General features: G+C 40.3%; 1 protein-coding gene across 6 annotated transcripts in view; it reads right to left on the reverse strand.

The window, feature by feature from the left end:
• Positions 1-18,207, reverse strand: part of LOC110972513 (bifunctional UDP-N-acetylglucosamine 2-epimerase/N-acetylmannosamine kinase-like) — an 84,779-nt gene extending 66,572 nt beyond the window's left edge. Inside the window, exons 1-12 of one of the 6 annotated variants that reach the window (XM_051945274.1) lie at positions 10,029-10,248; positions 7,633-7,726; positions 5,438-5,461; positions 5,260-5,331; positions 4,807-4,955; positions 4,358-4,604; positions 3,825-4,032; positions 3,579-3,731; positions 2,089-2,301; positions 1,659-1,746; positions 419-629; positions 7-136 (exon numbers count right to left, since the gene is read on the reverse strand). In XM_051945274.1, the coding sequence (XP_051801234.1) occupies positions 7-136; positions 419-629; positions 1,659-1,746; positions 2,089-2,301; positions 3,579-3,731; positions 3,825-4,032; positions 4,358-4,604; positions 4,807-4,955; positions 5,260-5,331; positions 5,438-5,461; positions 7,633-7,665 (1,528 nt within the window). In that variant the 5' untranslated portion in view covers positions 7,666-7,726; positions 10,029-10,248. Of the gene's footprint in view, positions 1-6; positions 137-418; positions 630-1,658; positions 1,747-2,088; positions 2,302-3,578; positions 3,732-3,824; positions 4,033-4,357; positions 4,605-4,806; positions 4,956-5,259; positions 5,332-5,437; positions 5,462-7,632; positions 7,727-10,028; positions 10,251-18,048 lie in introns of those variants that run through there. The other 5 variants (XM_051945273.1, XM_051945277.1, XM_051945278.1 and 2 more) reach the window with 5 other exon arrangements.
• Positions 18,208-21,486: the final 3,279 nt, after the last annotated feature.

Consider the following 21,486-nt stretch of genomic DNA (forward strand, 5'->3'; position numbering starts at 1 on the left):
GCTTACCGACGCCAAGTATTCTACAGTTGAGGCACACAGCATCCCGCATGGCATCTGTACACATTTTTAATATGAGATGCATCCTCGCTTCAAAAGTCTTTGGATTGGGCTGAGTGTATTTCTTCACGACCTTGCCCTGAACAGAGAGACGGGGAGTGAAAAAGGGGTGAAACCAGCACTGACTGGATTATAGAAAAACAAGATATTATCTGCAAGGTTATTAGTGTCTAAAAATAGTATTTAGACTTATCTTTACAATTTAGGTTTTTAAAACAAGTATATTTTTTATCATGAAATGTCAAAGTGAAACAAATATCTTCCTGACGAGCTGATACACTTTCTGAATACACAAATGGAGAGACAGTGATGGTAAAGCAATTAAATAGTGTCTGCCCCTGCAAGACTCTACACAGCATACCCTCATGCAGACAATAGCCACTCTGAGGTTGGTTCCTCCGAGGTCAATGGCCAGAGCACTTTGAGTTTCCAGGATGTGATCAATGTCCTGGGAAATGGGGTCTTTCACAGGAGGGAAACAGAAGGTCTTCTGGAGGGGTTCGTCCAGGTCAATGGTTTGCAAAAACTTGAGAATGCGAGGGACTGCGTTGCCATCACCATAAATCTTAGAGCTGGAAAAAATATACATTTGCACTCACATTAATGTTTTTGCTAACTTCCACAGCCTTTATGGATCACAACGCTCATCAACAGTTTATGTAAGATGCAAGTAATAAAGTGAATACATGCTGTCCTTAAATTCCATCCATTTATCCATTATCTATACACTGCTTAATCCTCATTAGGGTTGCAGTGGGGCTGGAGCATATCCCAGCTGACTTGGGGCGGAGGCAGGGCTACATATACAGACAAAAAAAAGCACACTCACATTCACACCTGTGGGCATTTTAGAAGAATCAATTAACCTCAGCATATTTTGGGACTGTGGGAGGAAGCCAGAGTATCCAGAGAAAATCCATACATGCACAGGGAGAACATGCAAACTCCATGCAGAAAGATCCCAGGAAAGCCGGGATCTTCTCGCTGCAAAGTGAAAGTGCGAACTAACATGCTACTGTGCAGCTTGTACATAAATTCATGTATTTAAAAAAATAAAATCTCTAGCGACAAAACATCATTGTTATAGACTTGTGAGACTGTGCTGCAATAGAATTCACTCTTCAATGATTAATGTCGAGGGAGATAATACTTCTTTGATGGAATTACATGCTTTGCAAAAGACAGACATTTTGTTTGAAGACACAAATTCTTTAGTAAATGCATTTTTCCCCACACTCCTCGAAGGGGTAAAAACCTGCCATAAAAGTCAATACTTTTGAAAAGTAATGTAGCTGGGTTCTTTTTAAGATGACTGAATATCTTTGTTTTGCACTTCAATTCTTATGATGAACATTATAGAGAACAAGATATTCCACATTTACTGCCATTCAACCAATTACAGTCAAAGAAATCCCATGGTGCATGTAACATTCAGTCATGTTACCATCATTGTTAAATGTGAGCTTAACTTTACTTTTCACAGACAGCATTATGAAAAAGTATACTGTTATATTTGCCTTTAAAATTATAACTAAAAAGTTAAAAAAAAAAAAAGGAAGACAAAGACCCTGTGAGATACGCAGAAAGTTAACTCATCATACCAGGGGTATCTTTTTCCAAACTGCAGCTCCAGAGCGTGGTAAATCTTATTCTGAGTGTCGGCATCTCTGACATGTAGAACATTTTCACCTGGCAGAGAGAGAAATGTCATCAGCACAGCAATTTCACACAAAGAACCCAAGGCAGATTAATTGCTAATATGAGGAAACTGACATTGATGTTTTTGTCTTCCAGCTGCCCAAATCCTCTAATATTCAGAACAACAGTAACTTGTGCACGATGACCAACTGCCTTTATTCAAGATTTGCAGACTTTCAAAATGACAAAACCTTTGCCAACCGTGCCTTCCTTCTGCACATAATCCTCCATTACTCATCTTCTTATGATCTTTTTAACCTTCCTCTTCCTGACATCAGGACCATGGCTAAGGCAGAGGCAGCAGGTAATCGTCTTGTTTTCTGTTATCCCTACCTGTTTCTCTTCCTGTTTGCCTTGTTCCCAGGTTAATGACGGGCGTGCCAAATGCTCCGGCTTCTCGCACTCCACAGCTGCTGTTTCCGATCATGCAGCCGGCATGGCAGACAAGTTGGATGAACTGCTCAAAGGGAATGTGCTTCACTGCCCGGAAGTTGGGGTGCTGCTCAATGCCCTTCTTTCGCATGACACGTACCATTTCCTTGCTTCCTGTTTATGGGAGAAGTTAAAGTTAAACCAACAGAAACATTTATTTCTTCGACGAATCGCAAAACTGCATTTGAATATTCCTGGTATAATTCAAATGATTCTAGTTCTACTTTAACACTCACATACATAGGAAAACAAAGACTAATAACTAGAAAAGCACTCAGACCTCCGCCAGGCCATCTCTCATTTGTACAGATGACCAGTCGGAGTGTGTTTGTCTGTTTGTCTGTTAACAGCATGACTCAAAACGTTATGGACGGATTTTCCCCAAATTTTTACAGAATGTCTGGAAGACCAAAAGTAACAATCGATTAGATTTTGGAGGTGATCCGGATCACCGTCTGGATCCAGGAGTTTTTTGAAGGACTCTGTACAATTGAAAGAGATAGTTCAAGGCGAACCAAATACCTCACATAATGAATTTCAGATCATTCCAATCCAACCCCTTTCAGTGGTAAGCATAAATAAACAAAGAAATTAAATATTGGCTCCCCAAACAGGATTTACAACCAGCCAGAGACATTCAATACTGCACTCCCAATAACGGAAGGCTCCATGTCACACCACACGAAAATGCGCCACATCCAGCACTTTTAAGGTGTGCCATGAAAGCAGTTTGGCTTGGTCTCTGGAGGAGTCAACAGGCTGCAGCATCAGCAGGTGAGCGTGTGTGCGTGCGTGTGCGTGTGCGTGTGCGTGCGTGCGTGCGTGCGTGCCATCGGCGCCCAGTGTGCACCCTCGGACGGCGACCGCAGCCAGCACAAAAGTCCGGTGGTGGCGAATAGTTCATTAAAATAACGATGCATGATTTGCACAGAGAACGGCACCGCACTCTCTGGTCCCGGCACTCACCGGCACGGAGCAAGAGAGAAAGAGACATGCATCGCTGGGGAATGACGGGGCATTCAGCGGCGCTCCGTCACATCCCCTTCCTCCCCGAGGTTGGCGATGTGCGGCAACCTGGAAAGATAATCTGCCACAACATTGTTTCTGCCTGGTATTTGGTTCGCCTTGAACCATCTCTCTCAATTGTACAGAGTGCTTCAAAAAAATCCTGGATCCAGACGGTGATCCGGATCACCTCCAAAATCTAATCGATTGTTACTTTTGGTCTTCCGGACATTCTGTAAAAAGTTGGTGAAAATCCGTCCATAACTTTTTGAGTCATGCTGTTAACAGACAAACAGACAAACAAACTCCGATGATTACATAACCTCCGCTGGCAGAGGTAATAAAAATAGAAGTAGGAACTAAAAGGAGCAATAGGTGTAACTAACCGGCATCAATGTTAGGGAAGAGGATGAGGGTCTTCTTGTTGAAGGAGAGCAGTGCGTCCAGCATCAGCCCATATATCTTAATTGAGTGCTGGATGTCTGTAGTGACTGGGTGCTGCAACGCCACAATATAATCATGGTCCTGCACCTTGTCACCTTCAACATGAAAGAAAAACCCCACACATCACATACAAACATAGACTAACATCTCACACTATGTTTCTTGCCTAGGATTACATCCCTGCATACCCAACCAGCTCTTGATGATATCCATGTAGTCCTCTCTGTGATGAGTCGACAGCAGCTTATCATATGAAGGGCATCCTGCCAGGAGGATACGAGAGTGGTCCTCACACATGGCGATGAGGTGCTGCTCTGCCATGCGTGTGCAGCAGGCATGGTAATGAGCCAGTTTACTGATGGCGTGGCGGATTGAGTCATCAATTGTACCACTAACCTGGAAAAGGAGCAATGAATAAAATAAGAAAAGAGGTTTGTCAAGTGGTTTGTCATTTTGCAACAATTACTAAAAAGTTCTTACATGCCAGTAGGGCTTATAATGAAGTGCATTGCATTAAAACCTTTATGTAAAAAAATATGGATAAGGTATGAATTGTATTTGCTTCCATGACTGTATGCCATGCTGCTTTAAAAGGTGGAGGCATAAAAGCACACATTGTAAAAAGAATATTCATACACAAGTTTAGTGAGACATAAAATAAAACATCACAGCAAACACATTTTCTCATAGCAGAAGTTGCTGAACAGATTAATCTTCTGACCTCTCCTCCCTCCAGGTGAAGTATTCGAATATTCATCAGCGCTGCAGCAGTTGCCAGAGCCAGTGCGTCAAAACGGTCACCGTGCACAACCAGGATGTCAGGGCGCAGTCTCTGTAGGACATCAGGGAGTTTCACTAGCGCCAGCCCAACACTCTCCACCATGGCTGCCTCATCCTCTCCTCTCACAATAGTGTGGAGCTTAGAGCCAATGTCAAAGTCATCCTGCTCAATCATTCGAAAAGTGTTGCTGCAAGGCAGGGAAATGGGAAAAAAATACAAAATAATAAAGTTTAGAAATCTCAGTATGTTTATACAGTGTCAAAATCAATGCAGATCGAAACCCGACATCTGTGGGAAATTACGGACCATTTCTGTTAGCAGGTGCACTATAATTTATAGTGTAGTACTGTTTTAGCACAGCTTTTGAAAAGAAAGTCTTCTGGTCTTACCCGTAGTCATCAATGAGATGTGAACCAAGCACTACAACTTCCAGTTCAAAATCCTCAGGGTTGGATTTAATCCCAGACATGATGGGGGCCAGCTTGGAGTAATCTGCTCTGTTGCATGTCGCCGCACACACCCGCAACCTCTTCTTAGACTTCAACAAATCAGTGTGTAATCACCACATGTAAAACAGACAAAGAGACCATTAGTTCAAGTGAATTTAGTATGTACAATCAGAAAACATGCCTCACTCTCCACTAGATGCCCATTATGTTTATCTTTTATAACTAGAAATAACTATAAAAATACAGTCTGAAGGAAAATTAGCAACTTCGCACAACCCTGTACTTAAAATACAGAAAAGGCTCCAAAAGTATGTTTTATTCTCAATAACTAGAAGCTGATAACGTTTTCAATAATGCCATTTTTTTCCAGCAGACAAAGACACAAAGCCACACCTGATTCTGTTCTTCCATCTTGTCCCTCTCCATTTTTTCTCTGCTCCGTAGCATTCTCAGAGAGTACACCTCCTAGAAAACAAAGGTATATGAGCAGGTGGGATCCAGTTTAAAGTCTGTAAAGCACAATATTATCCATTATTTTCATGATACAAATACACCCACATATCATACTCACTTGCGCCTTCCAAATATTGAGAGGCTGAAGCATGAAAACACAACAAAACTACACTAAAAATGCTTTGTATTTTACATTAAAACACACAGACTGATGCATCTTCTCCAGAGGTGGAATACATGTGGTAGGACAGTGCTTTGCATTACAAGGAAAAGTTCACATAACAGTAGGAAACTGGTCCAGGACATTCTGAAATCGTGGTATTTAGCCTTGAATAAAACTATGTAAAATGTGCCAGTCAGGGTTAGCCAATATATATATATTTTAATTTAAAATAAGCCAAGCACGCATAAAACTGCAGCAAAGATGAAAAAGCATCGGTAAGCATTGGCAGAAATGACGTGTCTCTGTCAGGTTTGAAAGATCTAATAAACCACCGTATCACAAGGAACAAGCAAAGCAAGCAAAATTTTTCCACAGCAAAGGGATCAATACACAAACAGGTTGTGAGTGACCTGTAGACTGATTCGCAGAAACTGTGAGCATTTCAGTGTTCATAGGCCTGACTATCCTCTTTCAGGGCTTTGACTGTGTTCATGTGGACTTTTGTCACCAAGGTCTGAGTGTGGGCATGAGGTGAAAGTGTGTTTACATATTCAGGACAACCTGAACCAACTGTTATGTCATTGCAGAGAGCCAGTAAACGATCGTACCAAAACCAACAGTGACAACGTGTCAAAAACTTTACGGTACGTTTACTGAATTTTATGCTGCAAAGAGGCAAGACTCTGTCAACAAGAAATTCTGATAGACTTAACTACAGATATGCATTACATTTAAGCAGATATTATATCTCTCCATTATCCCCTGATGAATTAATGGGATAGAGTCTCCACTTAAATCATACAGGAACAGTGTAGCAGTAATCAAGACGAAATCACCAAGTGGTCTAACAAACACAGACATTCTTTCTTTCTTTGTGGTTACCAGTTTACGCTACGTGGCATCTGGACATCGACACGATTAAAAAATATATAAGTTAAGTGACTGCGTAAATGGTCACCATTTTTAAAGTGAGTCACCTACTTCAACACAGGTGCAGCCAGTTACAGTTTGATGTCAAACTAAAAAAAAGCAATTGTAATAAAAACACCTGTATCAGGAATGTCCAGTTATTCCTGCCTGTAACTTCACCATGAAGATTAAGAAACAGGGTGTGCTCAAAAACTGAACGGCCATGCAGAAAATAAACTAATGAAGGCTATGACTCCTATGAAGGAAGAAGGCTTTATTGAAGAGAAGAGAAAGTCACTGAAAAAAAAGCTCATCTTAAATCCCAACTACAGCTCAAAATGTCATATAGAAACCCTCTAAAAGTCAACTGGCATATGTTTCTGTAATCAGACTAAACACTGTGTTTATTTCTCATCACTACTTCTCTTACTGTATGAGGTCGCAACTTGTTACGTTCCTGGATCCACAGCTCATCCAACCAAGTACAAATACAACAGATGCCGAATTTCTCAATGATGATCATTTCTTTTACTCAAGAGGAACTCTTCTTTTTCCAAGGACTTGCTGCCATCTGCTGCCTTAACTTCACTATGACAGTTGCACTTAGCCAGTTAAAAATTCTGAAGCAGTCATGCCTCAAACAGGACTCCTACATGCATGTTGTAAATATAGGCAGTTTCTACACAGCTGGAGAAACCAAGAAAAGAGAGAGGTGGAAGTGGCAGTTGTGGTATTTGCATTTGTATGACTGTGTGTGTTTTGTTTTCCCCAGATAGTTTCCTTTAGCATGGCATCTTACTGTAAAAAAACAAAAAACTAACAGTGTATCTTCTAACAAGCATTATTGCTACCTCCGTATATTGTTTCTTGTCATAGAAAGTCTTGTGACGCTCGCACCAGAAAAGACACCTGCTCAATGACAGGCACACCTACTGTTAATAATAAGCACAACCTCTATGAGGCCTGTCATCTATTTCTGTAGATCATTCCTGTTTCCTGTGAATGACAGCCAGGATTAAAACAGACAAGCAGTATTCAGATGTTACCACTTCCTGTTCTATTACATTGTATTTCACTTGGGTGTGGCCTCATTCAGCTGGTCCCAACGGCAGCAGGTAGATTTGATATAATCCATTCATGGGTTGAAAATAATACCTGAAATTTTGTAACGAATTAAATATTTACGTCAACTAACATACAGTTATGTGTATGTTCAAGCAAATGAGGTAAATCACTGAGACCTGAAATTCCAGAGCGGATTGAAAGCTGGGCATTTACAAACTCCTGTGGTTAGATTTAGCCACTAGTTGAGCTGTATTTCACCCCTCTGCACTCCTGAGAACAAGAAAGAATGAGTCATTGACATTACAATGAACAAATAAAGACAAAAACAACAGGCCAGAAACGGTAGCAAAAATGTTCAAAGTTTTCTGTTGTGTTATCTGTTGCTTATCACAGTCTATGATGCTTGCATTATCTTCTGACCCAGCTTTACATTGCCTGGAAAATCCAGACTGACTTTATTTATGTATTAATATAAATACAAATAAAGGCAGTCTGGCATTGTGATGATAGGAGACGATTTCAAAAAGGAGGGGCTAACGAATGGAGCTTGAACGAGAAAGAACCAATCAGCGTAACACAGCTGTGACGCACAAACAAATCAACCTTGAAGTCCATGTAGTCCAAACAACAATGGCATGCAGCCGAGAAAGCGTTGCGGTGAATGATTACTGCTGTTTTTGTCACAAAAATCTGCGAATACATGGGGTACTCTCAAGTACAACACTTATTTTTGAAAAGGCTACGCAACAAAAGACTCCTTTCGAACGATTAGCGGTGTTAGGAATAACTTTGTTAATGTTTGTGTTTGGTTACGGGAGGTGCGCAGGTGTTTTATGGGTAATCCAGGCGCTGAAGATGACGCAGCATTAACTCCCGCCTCCCGTGCTATGATTGGTCGTACCAAACTTTCCCGGGACGGAAACGCGATTCAATTCGCCCAATGCCAAACTGACTCTCCTGTATCTCCTCACATGGAGATAGGAGATTACATGGAGATTCAGTTTGGATTTTCCAAGCTAAGCTTTACATTCTGTCTAAAAAAAATCCATAGAACAATTTAGACCTAATGAGCTCATAGCGGTATATCACAGCCTACATTATATGAAAAACAAGTAGTTTTTAAAAAAGAAACAATAATAATCCTGTGTAAAATTCATTAAGGTTTTTTTTTTTTTCATATTCTATCTAATCAGAGTTACTCAATGAGTCTTACAGTTCTTCTCTTGCAGTCAATTACAATATTACATTTTTTTAGCATTTAACTGCTGACACAGATTTGCTTTAATGGCCTCCTGCAACATCTTCTATACGTAGGTGGACAAAAGCAGAACATAATACGGAAATGCAGAGCTCGGATTGTCAGTTCCATGTCTATACTCAACGGGAAGTCTCAAGAGAAGCACTTTAGAAGGTTGGCATACCTACTAACATCTATACACTATTTTGCATGGGCACCATTGCTGCATCCTGGGCTTAGCACCAACAAAGATGACTAACTGGTTATAAACAAGCCGATGCATTTGTTCAGCTCAACAGCACAAAAATATAAGAGCAGCCCTACAGTGGCAATACTAGACAGGTCCAGACTAGGCAAGACTGACTGCTTTCACAGCTGACTTTACACATCAAGCTAATTTGTGTGCCCGTTTGTGTATTATATGATGACACTACTGTACTAAGAGGGTTGAACTGAACTGACGTCAGTGACAAAAGATGCTTAAGTTTGCCTTTAAAGAAAGCATTCACTCTCAAAACATCTGAGGGAGAATTACATAAACTGTAGTTGTACAATAACTACACTGTTAATGTTAAAATTTAAGCCAGCAAATTTGCAATTTATCAATTTCTGACATTGTTTTGGAATTTTAAAAAAAACATCATTCAATACAAACCTGAAAAACAAGAAATTATAAAATTAGGAACTTCATTTCCATAGTGCATCTCTTTTGTGGACCCTGGTAGGAAAGCTGCACAGATCGCTTAAAATTTCTACAGTTTGCAAAAAAAAAAAAAAATGAAGGGAAACACAATCATAACAGAACAACCACTCAGTGTGGTCGTGGAGATTTTCAACTGAATAAAGGTATTAACTTTTCCCACTCTACCTATTTTTAAGCATTTCAACTTTAACACAAATGCAATATAATGCAATGCAATCCCATCACAGCGTGTATTCTACATTGCTGTTAAATGCACTTTTAACCGAGGTATCTCGATTTGTCACATCTCTGTGGGGTATTTGAAGCAACAATAACTCTTGGATGACACAAAAAAACCTCCATGTGAGTAAGTCCTGTGATTAACTCTGAATTTCATTCAACACGCCGTGACTTCCACTAAAGCATCACAAGACAGCATCAGCAGCCAGCGTTACGGTATGGGGGGAGGGATGCATGCAGAACGCAAAGGCAGAGATGACACAGCAGGAGAGGCAGATGGAGATATCGAACATACAGAATAAAAAAGGAGATAGTAACAAAATATGAGGAAGACAGGAAGGATTAGAAGGCCAAGACGAAGAATATGACAGAGTGACGAAATATTAAAAAAAAAAAAAGACCATCTGACTCACATGAGGGTTAATGCACAAAGAACCCGGATGCTTTTCCATTCTACACTTCTGTGTGATCTTGGCTAAAAATCACCCGTCTGCTGCTGCTTTTCAGATCCTTTTATTTATTTTTTCCTTTTTCCCCAGCCGCATTGAGCAACGGAGGGAGGGCATGCACGAGCCAGCATACGGCAGAAAGCAAAAGGAAGAGAGCGAGAGGTAGGGTGACAGAGTCATAGAGCTGGGGGAGGGGCTGTGTGAGAATGGGGTTGGGTTGATTTGGATTACGGCCCATGATTGGTGGAGTGAACGGAAGAAAGAATGTGTGCCATCTCTCCAGATACAGCAAAGGGGAGCATCTTTACTGTATATATCGATATATTCCATATATCTGCAACTACTTCTGAAATAAATTCTTTAATTATAGTAAAGCTGCAAAGATTCAAAAAATGACACAAAGACAATCAGTAGAACTGTGGAAGTAATAATGTCTTGCATTGCTTTAGTAACACACAAACAACATGCCATACACACTGCAGTGGTAAAATTCAGGTAAAGGATTGAGAAAAAAAAGCAGTTCTTATGAGACTCACGCTGCACATAAAACGACCTTAACAGAATTACAAGGTTTCTGTTATGCACTGAATGGTCTAGGTTTTCTAGGTAATGCACTTAAAGTAGTACTATGTGAAGAAAATGTCACGAGTTGCGTTGTCGAAGGCACACTGGTTCACCACGTGTGACACTATCAAAACAGGATACAGGAAAGAAGGTTTCAAAAAGGAACCAATGACTTTGAAGGCTTATCGCGCACCGCAATACTGCACACTGGTCTGGAGAGAGAATTTTAAAACTCAGGTAATCAATACTGGGAAGTTTCCATAGTTTGAAAAAAAAAAAAAAGAAGATAGTGTCCAGCTGTAGTTAACCGTCTGGAAGGAATGACAGATGATTTTTTTCAAGTAGGACTATAGTCAATCTGAGCATAAAGGGCATTTGTAGACAGGCAGGGTGCACAAATTACTCCAACACACAATACACAATATATTTTGATTTCCCCAAACTGGGTTTAACGGTACCATCCACGACATCAATAACTGAATTTCTACTTAGATATTCCGTGCTTTTGTAAAATGTGTTTCTCTTGTCAACCATAGCATATGATAAAAGACCTCACTCTGACTACGGTTTCTACTATTTTGTTATTGCATATGATTGTGTTGTGACCAGTGTTGAGCACCAAGGTGTAATAAAAGTGAGAAAGAGAGAGTCCTTGACTGAGGAGCCTCTGATGTCAGCTTGATAAAGGTGAAGCAGTACATTTTGAACCTTGGTCAGATCTCTGAACGTGAGCCTGGTGTCGGAGCTCTGCCCGTCAGCTGACAGACTCACTCCAGAGTTCGCTTCTTGATTATTCATTATTCTCAAAAAAAGAGGACAAATACTTTTCCTATGGCTCATCCAGATTTCCACAAAACCCATCTGCATGGATACAGCTGTGGATGACCACCGAATGCACACCTAGTTGTGTTAGATCTAATTTGTAATTCTGTGCAGGTGACATCTGTACACTGCTGTCAATAAAAAGATTCATAGATTGTTTATATGGAACTTATCATCTGTGTTTGCATTAATGCACAGCACCACTGATAAAATTTAAAGAGGGCTGTAATCAACCCCAAGCCTTACTGTGGGCTAATGTGAAGGTAGTGAACAACATCTCTGTTTTTCATGGTTGTATTTGTTTTGCTCTGTCCTGTAATGATACTAAAAGTGCATTTTCATTATACAGGGAACAAAAGCCTTTTGAGGAATTCAGCTGGCCTACACTCTTTAAAAAAAAAAAACATACCCGAAATGAAAAGTTTTAGAAAGACAACTTCATCCCTCAAAAAGTCCCTGAAGAGTGGCAGTATTTTCTGATGCTTGTTTTTTTTTTTTTTTTTTTTTTTGGGGGGGGGGGGGGGGGGGTACCCTCGAGTTTTGTACAGTACAGTTATGCATTATGTGGCATTTTCTGGGTAAAGAGGAGGAGTTCAATTGTCACTAATAATTTTGACAGACAAGCTGCAAACACAATGTATTCCTTGTTTTTTGTTCCTGACGATAACCCCGATGGAGCAGCCAGAGTTCCTGCAGAAAAGCACAGACAATTAGCCTAGCCGCGCTAGACAACCCACGGCAACGAATTGAATTCTCTGCCAGGGTGGGTCTCGTTACCCTCCATAAGGCTCGAGGCTGGATTCTCCTAAAACTGGCCGGACCAATCACCGTGAAGTGTAGAGTCAGAAGGCGGGCGTAACTAAGTGACAACAGAGGCGTGACGATTCTGACAGAAACAACCGGCGCACAATAAACAGTTATCTTTCGACTCGGCTTTGGCCACAGCCCTTAAAGATTTGAAGCTAAAATTCAACTTGAAAGATAAACAAAGGACAGCACTGAAGTGTTTCATTGAGAAGAAAGACGTATTTGGACTTATGCCGACGGGATATGGCAAATCCTTAATATACCAGTTGGCTCCGCGGCTCCGCTGGTTGGGAAGCTAATGGGACTTAGCAACAATCCGCCGGTGCTCTCGGAACTACGTCAGCCTATTCGTTGCGTTGATTGGTTGTATACCTACCCAATTGCTGCAGAGGGATTTGATAGACAACCTTTTAGGCCGCCTCCCTCCCTATCGAGCTTCCCTAGACCCTTGTGCCGTCAGAAACATGGGTGTAGCATGGCTAGGCTAACAGACAATGGCTTTGATTTCCATTTCTGCTGAGGATGATTGTCAGACAGACTGAAGCCACGGCACATCTGATATGTTACTGAGCTAATTTGCTTATGGAAATGTCCCAAAGCCAATGGTGAATAGTGCAAGAACAAAAATGTTCTCTTAGGGCAGCTCTTGGTTTGTTTAAACCTTTTTTTTTTTTTTACAACTCAATGCAGCTGTGAAAGAAACAGTTAATAACAGATTCTTGGCCATATACTTTCATGGAGAGACGGCACAGCCATCACTTAAGCTTTGATAGTCATCAGTCTCTGTCCAGACCTGCACAAGCTAACCAACAGACACACACACAACGTCCACAAGCCTGAAGTCTCATCTTCCCTCTACTGACACTGCAATGTCTGCACATTTTTACCTCATTGGTCAGACAAGCCTTGGTCCTGAGCAACCATAAATTACTTACTTTGATCTATCATGTTTTTGGTCAGAAGTCAAATTTTAGGAAGCCATAAAAATTACACAGCCTCCAGCGGTTTGCCACGTCTGACTCAGAGGCGTGTTCTTTGGCTCAGGAGAGCTCTCTGTTTATTTAAGAAGTTCAGGGACCTACAGGGTTTTGCTTTATTCAATTTGTTTAAAGAGTTCAAAGTGACTTTCACAAACAATTTGATTTCAGGGAAATTAATTTTAAAAAAATATAAAAAAAATAAGGCAAAGCACAAGACCCTAAACAGACACAAAGCTGATTGACATCAATCTCACATCAAGTAGCTATTACGTAAAGTATGAATTCAAATATATCAGCTCAAACAGACAGCCCAAGTGTTAATTACATTCCCTCATCGTAATGAGAATTACAAAGAAAAGCCTCTGCCTTTCAGGCCTTCAAAGTCAGATGACGGTTTTCATGTTTGGAGGGAAATTCTCCCTGCTGGGCCTCAGTCAGTCACGTTACACAATTTTAAGTACATCCCGAAGGCAATAAATTCCCTTTGAAGAAATACTGAAAGCCCTTAGACCATGTGACTTCCCTTAGAGTGCTACTGTCCTTTTCTTACTGAATTGCAACCGTTTGAATCAATTAAAACACCAGTAGGGAAATGTAGTACTGTTCAAAACTCATCCATCAATCCCAGACATACAGCCAGAATCACAAAGAACCAACTTAAGCTACAAGAGGAACAAATAGCACATTAAATTAATTATTAAATAAAAGCTATTCATGGTCCTACTTTTGAAAGCATCCCTCCTAACTTTTCGGGCCTAAAACCTCTGCACAGCTGAACTCAATGCTGGCTTTAGCTAAATTCCTATGGGAAACTGTACAGTCTTATTTTATTATTTATCTCAGAAAAAATCATTCCTCAGTGAAGCACTATACATACAATACATAATACAATTATATATTAATAAAAAAAAAGACAAGAATATCTTCAGTAATCATATCCTGGTCAAGTGAAGAATTTTATGGCCAAAATGACTGTACTGTAGACATGATGACATGTAACACTGGCTCTCTATTTGATATGAGGGAACAGCTGCGTTAAATACACTTATTGTAAACCTGACTGTGGATAAAGTAAACTGCCCTCAGTTTACTTTGTGAACCAGGATGTTCAGGCTGTGATATCCCAGTTCGCAAAGAACACAAAACGTAACATCAGCTGGTTTCTACACTGAAACACAATCATCTGGTGAAGCAAAAGAGCAAACAAAGCAATGGACCATAAAATATGCACCCATGCTGCTTATTACCTCCTTCACAAGACTACCATAAAACCAAACCAACTACAGTACATTATGTACACGACAGATGCACTAACTAATTTAAATTAAACACTATTTGTATTGTTCTATTTTAGCTTCTTCGTTCTTTTTTAAAAAAAATCTTTGACCTAATCTCTTACTCTTTAAATGCATCCTTCTTTCACATCTTTTTTTGGGATTTAAATTGTCCAATTGCTGAAAGGTAAATAACAAAATAAACTTGTTTTGTCAACTTGTTAAATAAGACTTAAAGTACTCAGAGCTTCCTCAGACATTTTGTCTGTGATCTTAAGAACACATGCCATAAATATCAGCATAACATTCAAGGACAATAAAGAATATAGACTTGAACTGTTCAATTTGAGACAAATGGCAGCGACAAATGAAGGCCTATGAAAGATGTTCCTCTTAATGCCATACTGCCATCTAATGCCTTAAAAAGGAAGCTGATCCATGGTGTTTTGTAGGTGTGCAGGCATATCTCCATATGCAGACAGGATGAACAACTTTCATCTTTCGCCCAAAGCCACAAGCTCAAAGTACATCTGATAACGTTAAACTGGATGAAAAACACTAATGAATAAAACGGTGCTTATGTGGGGATGTTTCTTGGTAGCAGGCCCTGGAAGGCTTGTAAAGGCAACGATGTCAGCAAAGTAAAGGGACATTTTAGAAAATAGTCTGCAAAAAAAAAACAACAAAAAAAAACTGCAACTGGGGGGAAAGTTTATTTTACAACATTAAAGTTCGTGTCCGGAGTTTGAATCGCAGCGTCTCCCAAAACACTGTTGGTCCCACCTTCCCTCTGATTTCGCCCCTTTATTTGTGCACGCACGCAGTACCAGCTAGGAGTGCCCGGAGTGCTGCAGCATCTTGCCGGTTTTGTTGTTTTCCACTCTTCTACATTTAGTACATTTAGTAAATAATAAAGGAATTACGTTAGAATTCTGTATTGAGTCTAACTTGTCCTATTACCAAAATAACATGAATCTGCTAGGACTAACGAGTAAAGTTTCAATATGTGATTACACTCGTGTATCCCTCTCGATGACGTTGTTTATCAAACATAGTGCATTTACGCGTGTATATGTGTTACATTGCTTATTTATTTCTATCTCGAGTTCAGAATTGCATGACTCCTCTGACGAAGAGTATGTCTCAGACGCCCCAACATCTTCCTCCAGAGGTCGGGCATCTAAACGAAGCCGTCAGGCGGGCTATGGAGGCCGTGGTCGGGGAGCGACGCGAGCACCCCGAGCCAAAAAACGTCCTGCAGTCTCTTGGCCTGACAAGCCATGGGATTGGTAACTTTTCTGGAAGTTGCTGATCCCTGATGCTCTCTCCTCCACAAGCAAAACAAATGTGTGCGCGGTTGCGTAGTGCGTAGCTCGCCCACCTCTGCATGGGCTTGCTTGCTGTGCACGTAACCGTTGATTGACAGCATGACAAAGCGGAAGCTCGAACTTGATTGGTCGGCAGCGACCGGCGCTTTTTGGAATAACATGGGGGTCTATGAGAGGAAGGCGGAGCTCAGGAATAAATTTTCATTTCGCGTCATACTAACATTATATTATAGTATCGAACTAGACTAACACATTTAGGGTGCTTTCACACCTGTTAGTCCGTTACAGTGGTTCATTTGGACCCAAAAGTTGTTACAATGTTGCTAATTTCAACTGGTTCGGTTCGCATTCACACCAGTGTTTTCGCAGTTGAACCAACTACGATGAATGTTATATCTCCCCCCAGTCGTTTGGCAGCGCTGCTCACAAAAATAATGACATAGGTGAACGCTGATTGGCGCAGCATGTGAAGAGGGAAAAATCCCAGAAGAAAACAACAGGCTGTGTTTATTCCATGGATCGAGGTTTATTCGTAAACAATGAACTATGTTCTCCTGTTCCTTCTTGTTGCCATATATTCGTATCATTGCTTTATGCAGCAAGCACAAATACTCCTGTTGTTCCAGCATGAAGCTCGCATTTGGTATGAGAACATTACACAGTTGTTTTTGGCACGGAGAAGATGCATTGCAAGACGTTATCGTTATCCCAAAATTCCCCGTGCAGGTTGCTACGGAAGCTCCCGTAGACCAAAATGTCTGCTGCGCCATCAAACCGGTCCGAATGGAGACAGGTTTGTGTTCTCACCAGGAGCGAACCGAACTGGAGTTCACATAGAAGCGGAGCGAGACCACCTCTCGAAGGTGGTCTCGGTCCGGTTCTTTAGTCCGCACCAAAAACATCGGGTCTGCTTTCACACCAGCCCAAACGAACCGTACTTGCTGGTGTTGCGGACTCCAGTCCGCTTTAAGCGGACCAAAATGCGTATGTGTGAAAGCACCCTTAAGCTTTGTTAAACAATGATACATAAATTGAAAACAAACAGAAACTCCGGACACGAGCTTTAACTGGAAGCACACAGCTTCTGCTATACAAGAATGGTTTAAAGACAAGGTGAACATTTGAGTGGCCCAGTCAGAGCCCATCAATTCAATCAAGAATTAGTGGCTGGATTTGAAAATGGCTGTTCACTAACGAGCCCTAGCAACCTTTAACAGTTTAGCAAGGAAAAATGGGTTAATATTCCTGTGTCCAGACGTGCAAAGTTAACTGAGACCTATCCACACAGGCTCAAAGCTGGAACAACAGCCAAAGATGCAAGTACTTTACACAGACTTAAAGGTGGTTGAATATTTGTAGTCTTTCATTTTTGCTTTATATTTTTAATTAATTGATATTACTTTGTAGATCTCTGCTTTCACTTTGACATGAAAATATACATTAATATTGTTTTTTTGTAAATTTCTGTGAATTTAATGTCAGCACAACACATCAAAACAACGTCTACAATACCTCGAAGGAACATGGGAGTCACCCAGTGATAACCTAACGGAGTACCGTTACATAACATTATCTTTACCCAAGTAGGTGGATGACCTGCTTGCTTTTTAATTCCGTGTAAGTTAATATTCCTGTTAACGTGCTTGTCGTCATTCAGTCGCGGCGACAGAAAGTCGTTCAAGTGCAGCTAAAAAAAAAGTTTAAGCTAGCCAAAGATTCAGTTTGTCGTCTTTTGAACCAAGCCTGAAAGTCAACTTACGTTTCATTAATTTATAACAAGCACATGAGCAACTGTGGACAGTTATATATTTATTTTACTTTAGTATTTTGACTCGTTGTGTCCAAACAAATCTAAGCTAACATGAACCGTCAAACGGATTTAGTCCGCGGTCTGACTTTAGCTACAAAGTTATGCTAGTACCAGCTAGCCCGTTAAACTCCTAGCAAGGAAAAAGATAACGTCTATGCTAACACCTGCCTATTAGCTTCAACGCAGTGTTTTCACGGCTATCGTTTAGGACACGTTGCCCAAACACATCCTCACGTACGGACTAAATTACGTCCCGCAGTGGCCTAACAGTCAAAGTTAGCTAACGTTAGCTGGAGAGAAACCCCCTTGGTGCCGGTGGATAAGTTGGCTAAAGTTATCTATCGTTCTTTGTTTATCATTTCAAGACACTGCGGCGGAATTGCATGTGATAACAGTTACCTTGAGCTATCCAGATACGCTGCGTTCAATGAATACCATTCATCTCCCGTCGGCAATACCGACACTCACTTCTTTCTTTCTCGGCTTTCGGTTTTCAGTGGTTTGATACCAGTCTTCGCTATGTGGCATCTGGACACCGACACGAGGAGGAGGGGTATAGTTTTGGTCAAGTCTGCAGTAGACCGCCAGAACCAGACTGAATGTGGGTGAAATATCTACCTTCATAATAAATGCTCCAAACGTTACTCTAATTTAGATTTATAGCAAAATTCAGCAAACACCATGACATATGGTGTATACAGCACCAATAAAAAGTTAATTAAAAATTAATTTTCAACATTGAATCATGGATCAATTTAATTTGGATTTTAATTGACAATAATTTACAAAAAAATAAACAAACATTTTTATGTCACCTTTGAAAACAGATTTCTACAAAGTAAAGTCAGTTTTTTTTTGTTTTTTTTTTTTAAGTTACTGTGTAGGTGTTCCCTATTTTTAAAGTGAGTCACCAAATTCAACACAGGTGCAGCCAGTTACTGCTGGACGTCAAACAAAACAGTAATTGTACTAAAAACACCTGTATCAGGAATGTCCAGTTACCAGTGAATCAAGATTCCTGCCTGTAACTTCACCATGAAGACAAAGTAACCCTCATAACGTTAAAACATGCCCAGCAACTCACAGATGTGAGATATAATTCAGTATTGTCTCTAAAGGCTGAAAAATTAGCTCTTCTTCAATTACATAAAACATTAACATTCTGTTTGCATTACAAGCTTCCCTAATAATATTTTTTGTTTAAGCAACATTAGAAAATGTCATATTTTGATACACTGTTGCTATAATCTAAATACTTACAATACAGTCTCAAACTAGTGAAAATCTGCCTCAATGGGATGTGTGGAATAAAGTCCACATCTTGTTTTAACTCCGTTGGAGCCCATGACACTGTCAGCAGCTCAAAGACTCGCTGTCAGGGAAGGGTTGAGCCAAATGTTATGCTTAGATTTCACAATAACCTGTAAGTCTACTTTAGGATGGGTGTTGAGCAACTACATTTTACTTTTTCATTTAATGTAATTATTTCCCCCAAGGAGGTTCTACTTTGCTGTTTTCCAAAAAAAAGTAACAAAGACTCAATCTTCCGTGTGAACACAGCTTCTTTAAGCAAACTTAAGCTTAATTACATGTAAGATACTTAATAGAATAAAATAATTCAGCTACATGGTTTGCATTTTTATTGATGTTCATCACATTTTCGTGTTGTCTTTTTACTTTTTTGGGACATCTACTATGAAGAACAACATAGTGTCAACTAACACTAACATAGTTGGTCTCCATAGTAAGACGTTAAAATCTTTGTATAATGTAACAAGATAGTATATGGGGTAAGAAGCATGCCTCTTAACTCTTATGCCCATGGTTTGAATTTTCAAACTATCCTTTGACATTTCTCTCTTCCTCAATTTTTTCATGGCATATATGTTGTCCATATAATAAAGGCATAATTTCTGCAATAAATAAATATATATACACAAAACCCTCTAAAATATCTTAATATTTACCCTGTTTATGTTGGTGTTGGACCACAAGATGCCATAGCAGTGCAACAAACTGAGGTTCCACTACCTGCTCGTGGCACGAGAAGGACCCCCTCCAAACTGAGGCCCACTGACAAATCAAAATACTTTTGGTAAATGTAAGAGGAAACTTCAAAAAGTTCTCAGCCTCACCAGAAAATGTTACAGAAGAAAGACTGTTTTTGCATTTATATGTCCCTTCCTGGAAGGTAACATCTTGAACTTTCAGATACTCCATGTTCCTGCGATGTGCTTTGTTGGTTTCCCTCTCACCTACCAGTGTTCGAAGGGCGCCGCCTGCAAAGATATAATCACAGCACAAACATTTCATTTTAAAAAAAAATTAAATGTAACAATTCCTTCTCTGATAATTCAGCATTAAAGATGTCAGTTAGTCAAGCTTTTATTTTCTTGACCGCTGGAAGGAAGTGCTGTTACTTTATTTTGGCAGCTTGATGACGCCGCTCAGCTACGTCAGGAAACCTGGCAACAACGTTGAATACAGCGAAAATGCGCACACACACACAGCAGAGCCAACATGATGTAGACATAGGCAGCTGGCCTTAAATGAACAAATGAATTTAAGGTAAAATCTGCAGAGAAAAAAACACTGTGTGGCTAGAAAAAAAAAAGAAAAAAAAAGAAAAAGTATGCATACTGCACATTTCATCAGGACAGGTTTGTAGAATTTGTTGGTGGAGGGGAATGCATTATGTAAAACTCTGTATTTTATTATAATAGAATTGTTAGATATATCTTGTCACAGAGCACAAGTGTAGTTCAATACATGTGAATCATGTAAACCAGATGTACTGTGTCTACAAACAGTCCTGGCAGTAGGATACACTGACTTGACCTTGAGGAAAAGCTACTAAATCACCCATTCCTCTTATGGCCCTGTCACAGAGAAACACCTATAAATTAAAGTTGGAATTTTTTTTTTCACAGAAGTGTATCCATGCAGCAGCGGTGAAAGTTGTAGCGTTCTGCCTCAGATACAGCCCCCACAACGGCTGCTGCTATTTTCTAACTGTGCTGCATTGCAGGGTTACTTTCCCCCTCTACAATCAGAGCTGGGGTTGCATAAGAACTGACGGCATCATAGTGGTTTGGAGACACCCTGGGAGGCAGCTGGGTGGAGGAGGCATGGGCTGGATTAGAAAAACAGAAAAGTTAGGAAAGCATGATTAAAAAAAAGAAAGAAAGAAAGAGCAGACCAGATCGAAGAGCACTGACGGATCGATATTTAAGTGTGTGGGGGGGGTTGAGTGTGGATGCGAGTAAATAGCAGGGTGGGGAGGGGCTGGGAATGAGTCACAGTGAAGGAGAGTGTATTTGTGTGACGCAGTAGGACGTGCACAGAGACAGAAATGCGTTTCATTTATGTCCCCCTCTGCTCCCTCCTCCTCCCACTCAGCCCTGAGATTAAAAAAACTCTGCTGTACAGTCTGTTACTGTGTTTGTGGGTCATTGTATGTGTCCATGCATAAATCTTAGGGGGATACTCTCAGTCTGGGCAGTGCATTGACTTTTAAACACAGTGGTCTGCTTTTAACAGCAACGTTGCACTGTAGAACAGATTCCTGCAACGTTCAGTTACTGTAAGCTACACATCCTGACATCTATTACACAGATATGAGCTCCGTTTACAAACACACAAATCCGTGCTATCATACAGCTCTCATTTGTTTTAAGATGCCTTTTACTCCATAACATAAATATATGCATCTGAATATTAGTAAAGGTCTGAACTTATTTATTTCTTACGTACCTCCACGATGGTTAAACTAATGCATAGCTATTATACGCTATCATAGCAACATTTATGTGTACACATATGACTAAATACATCAAA

Source organism: Acanthochromis polyacanthus, chromosome 3 (genome assembly GCF_021347895.1).
Source record: "Acanthochromis polyacanthus isolate Apoly-LR-REF ecotype Palm Island chromosome 3, KAUST_Apoly_ChrSc, whole genome shotgun sequence".
Classification (NCBI taxonomy): domain Eukaryota; kingdom Metazoa; phylum Chordata; class Actinopteri; family Pomacentridae; genus Acanthochromis; species Acanthochromis polyacanthus.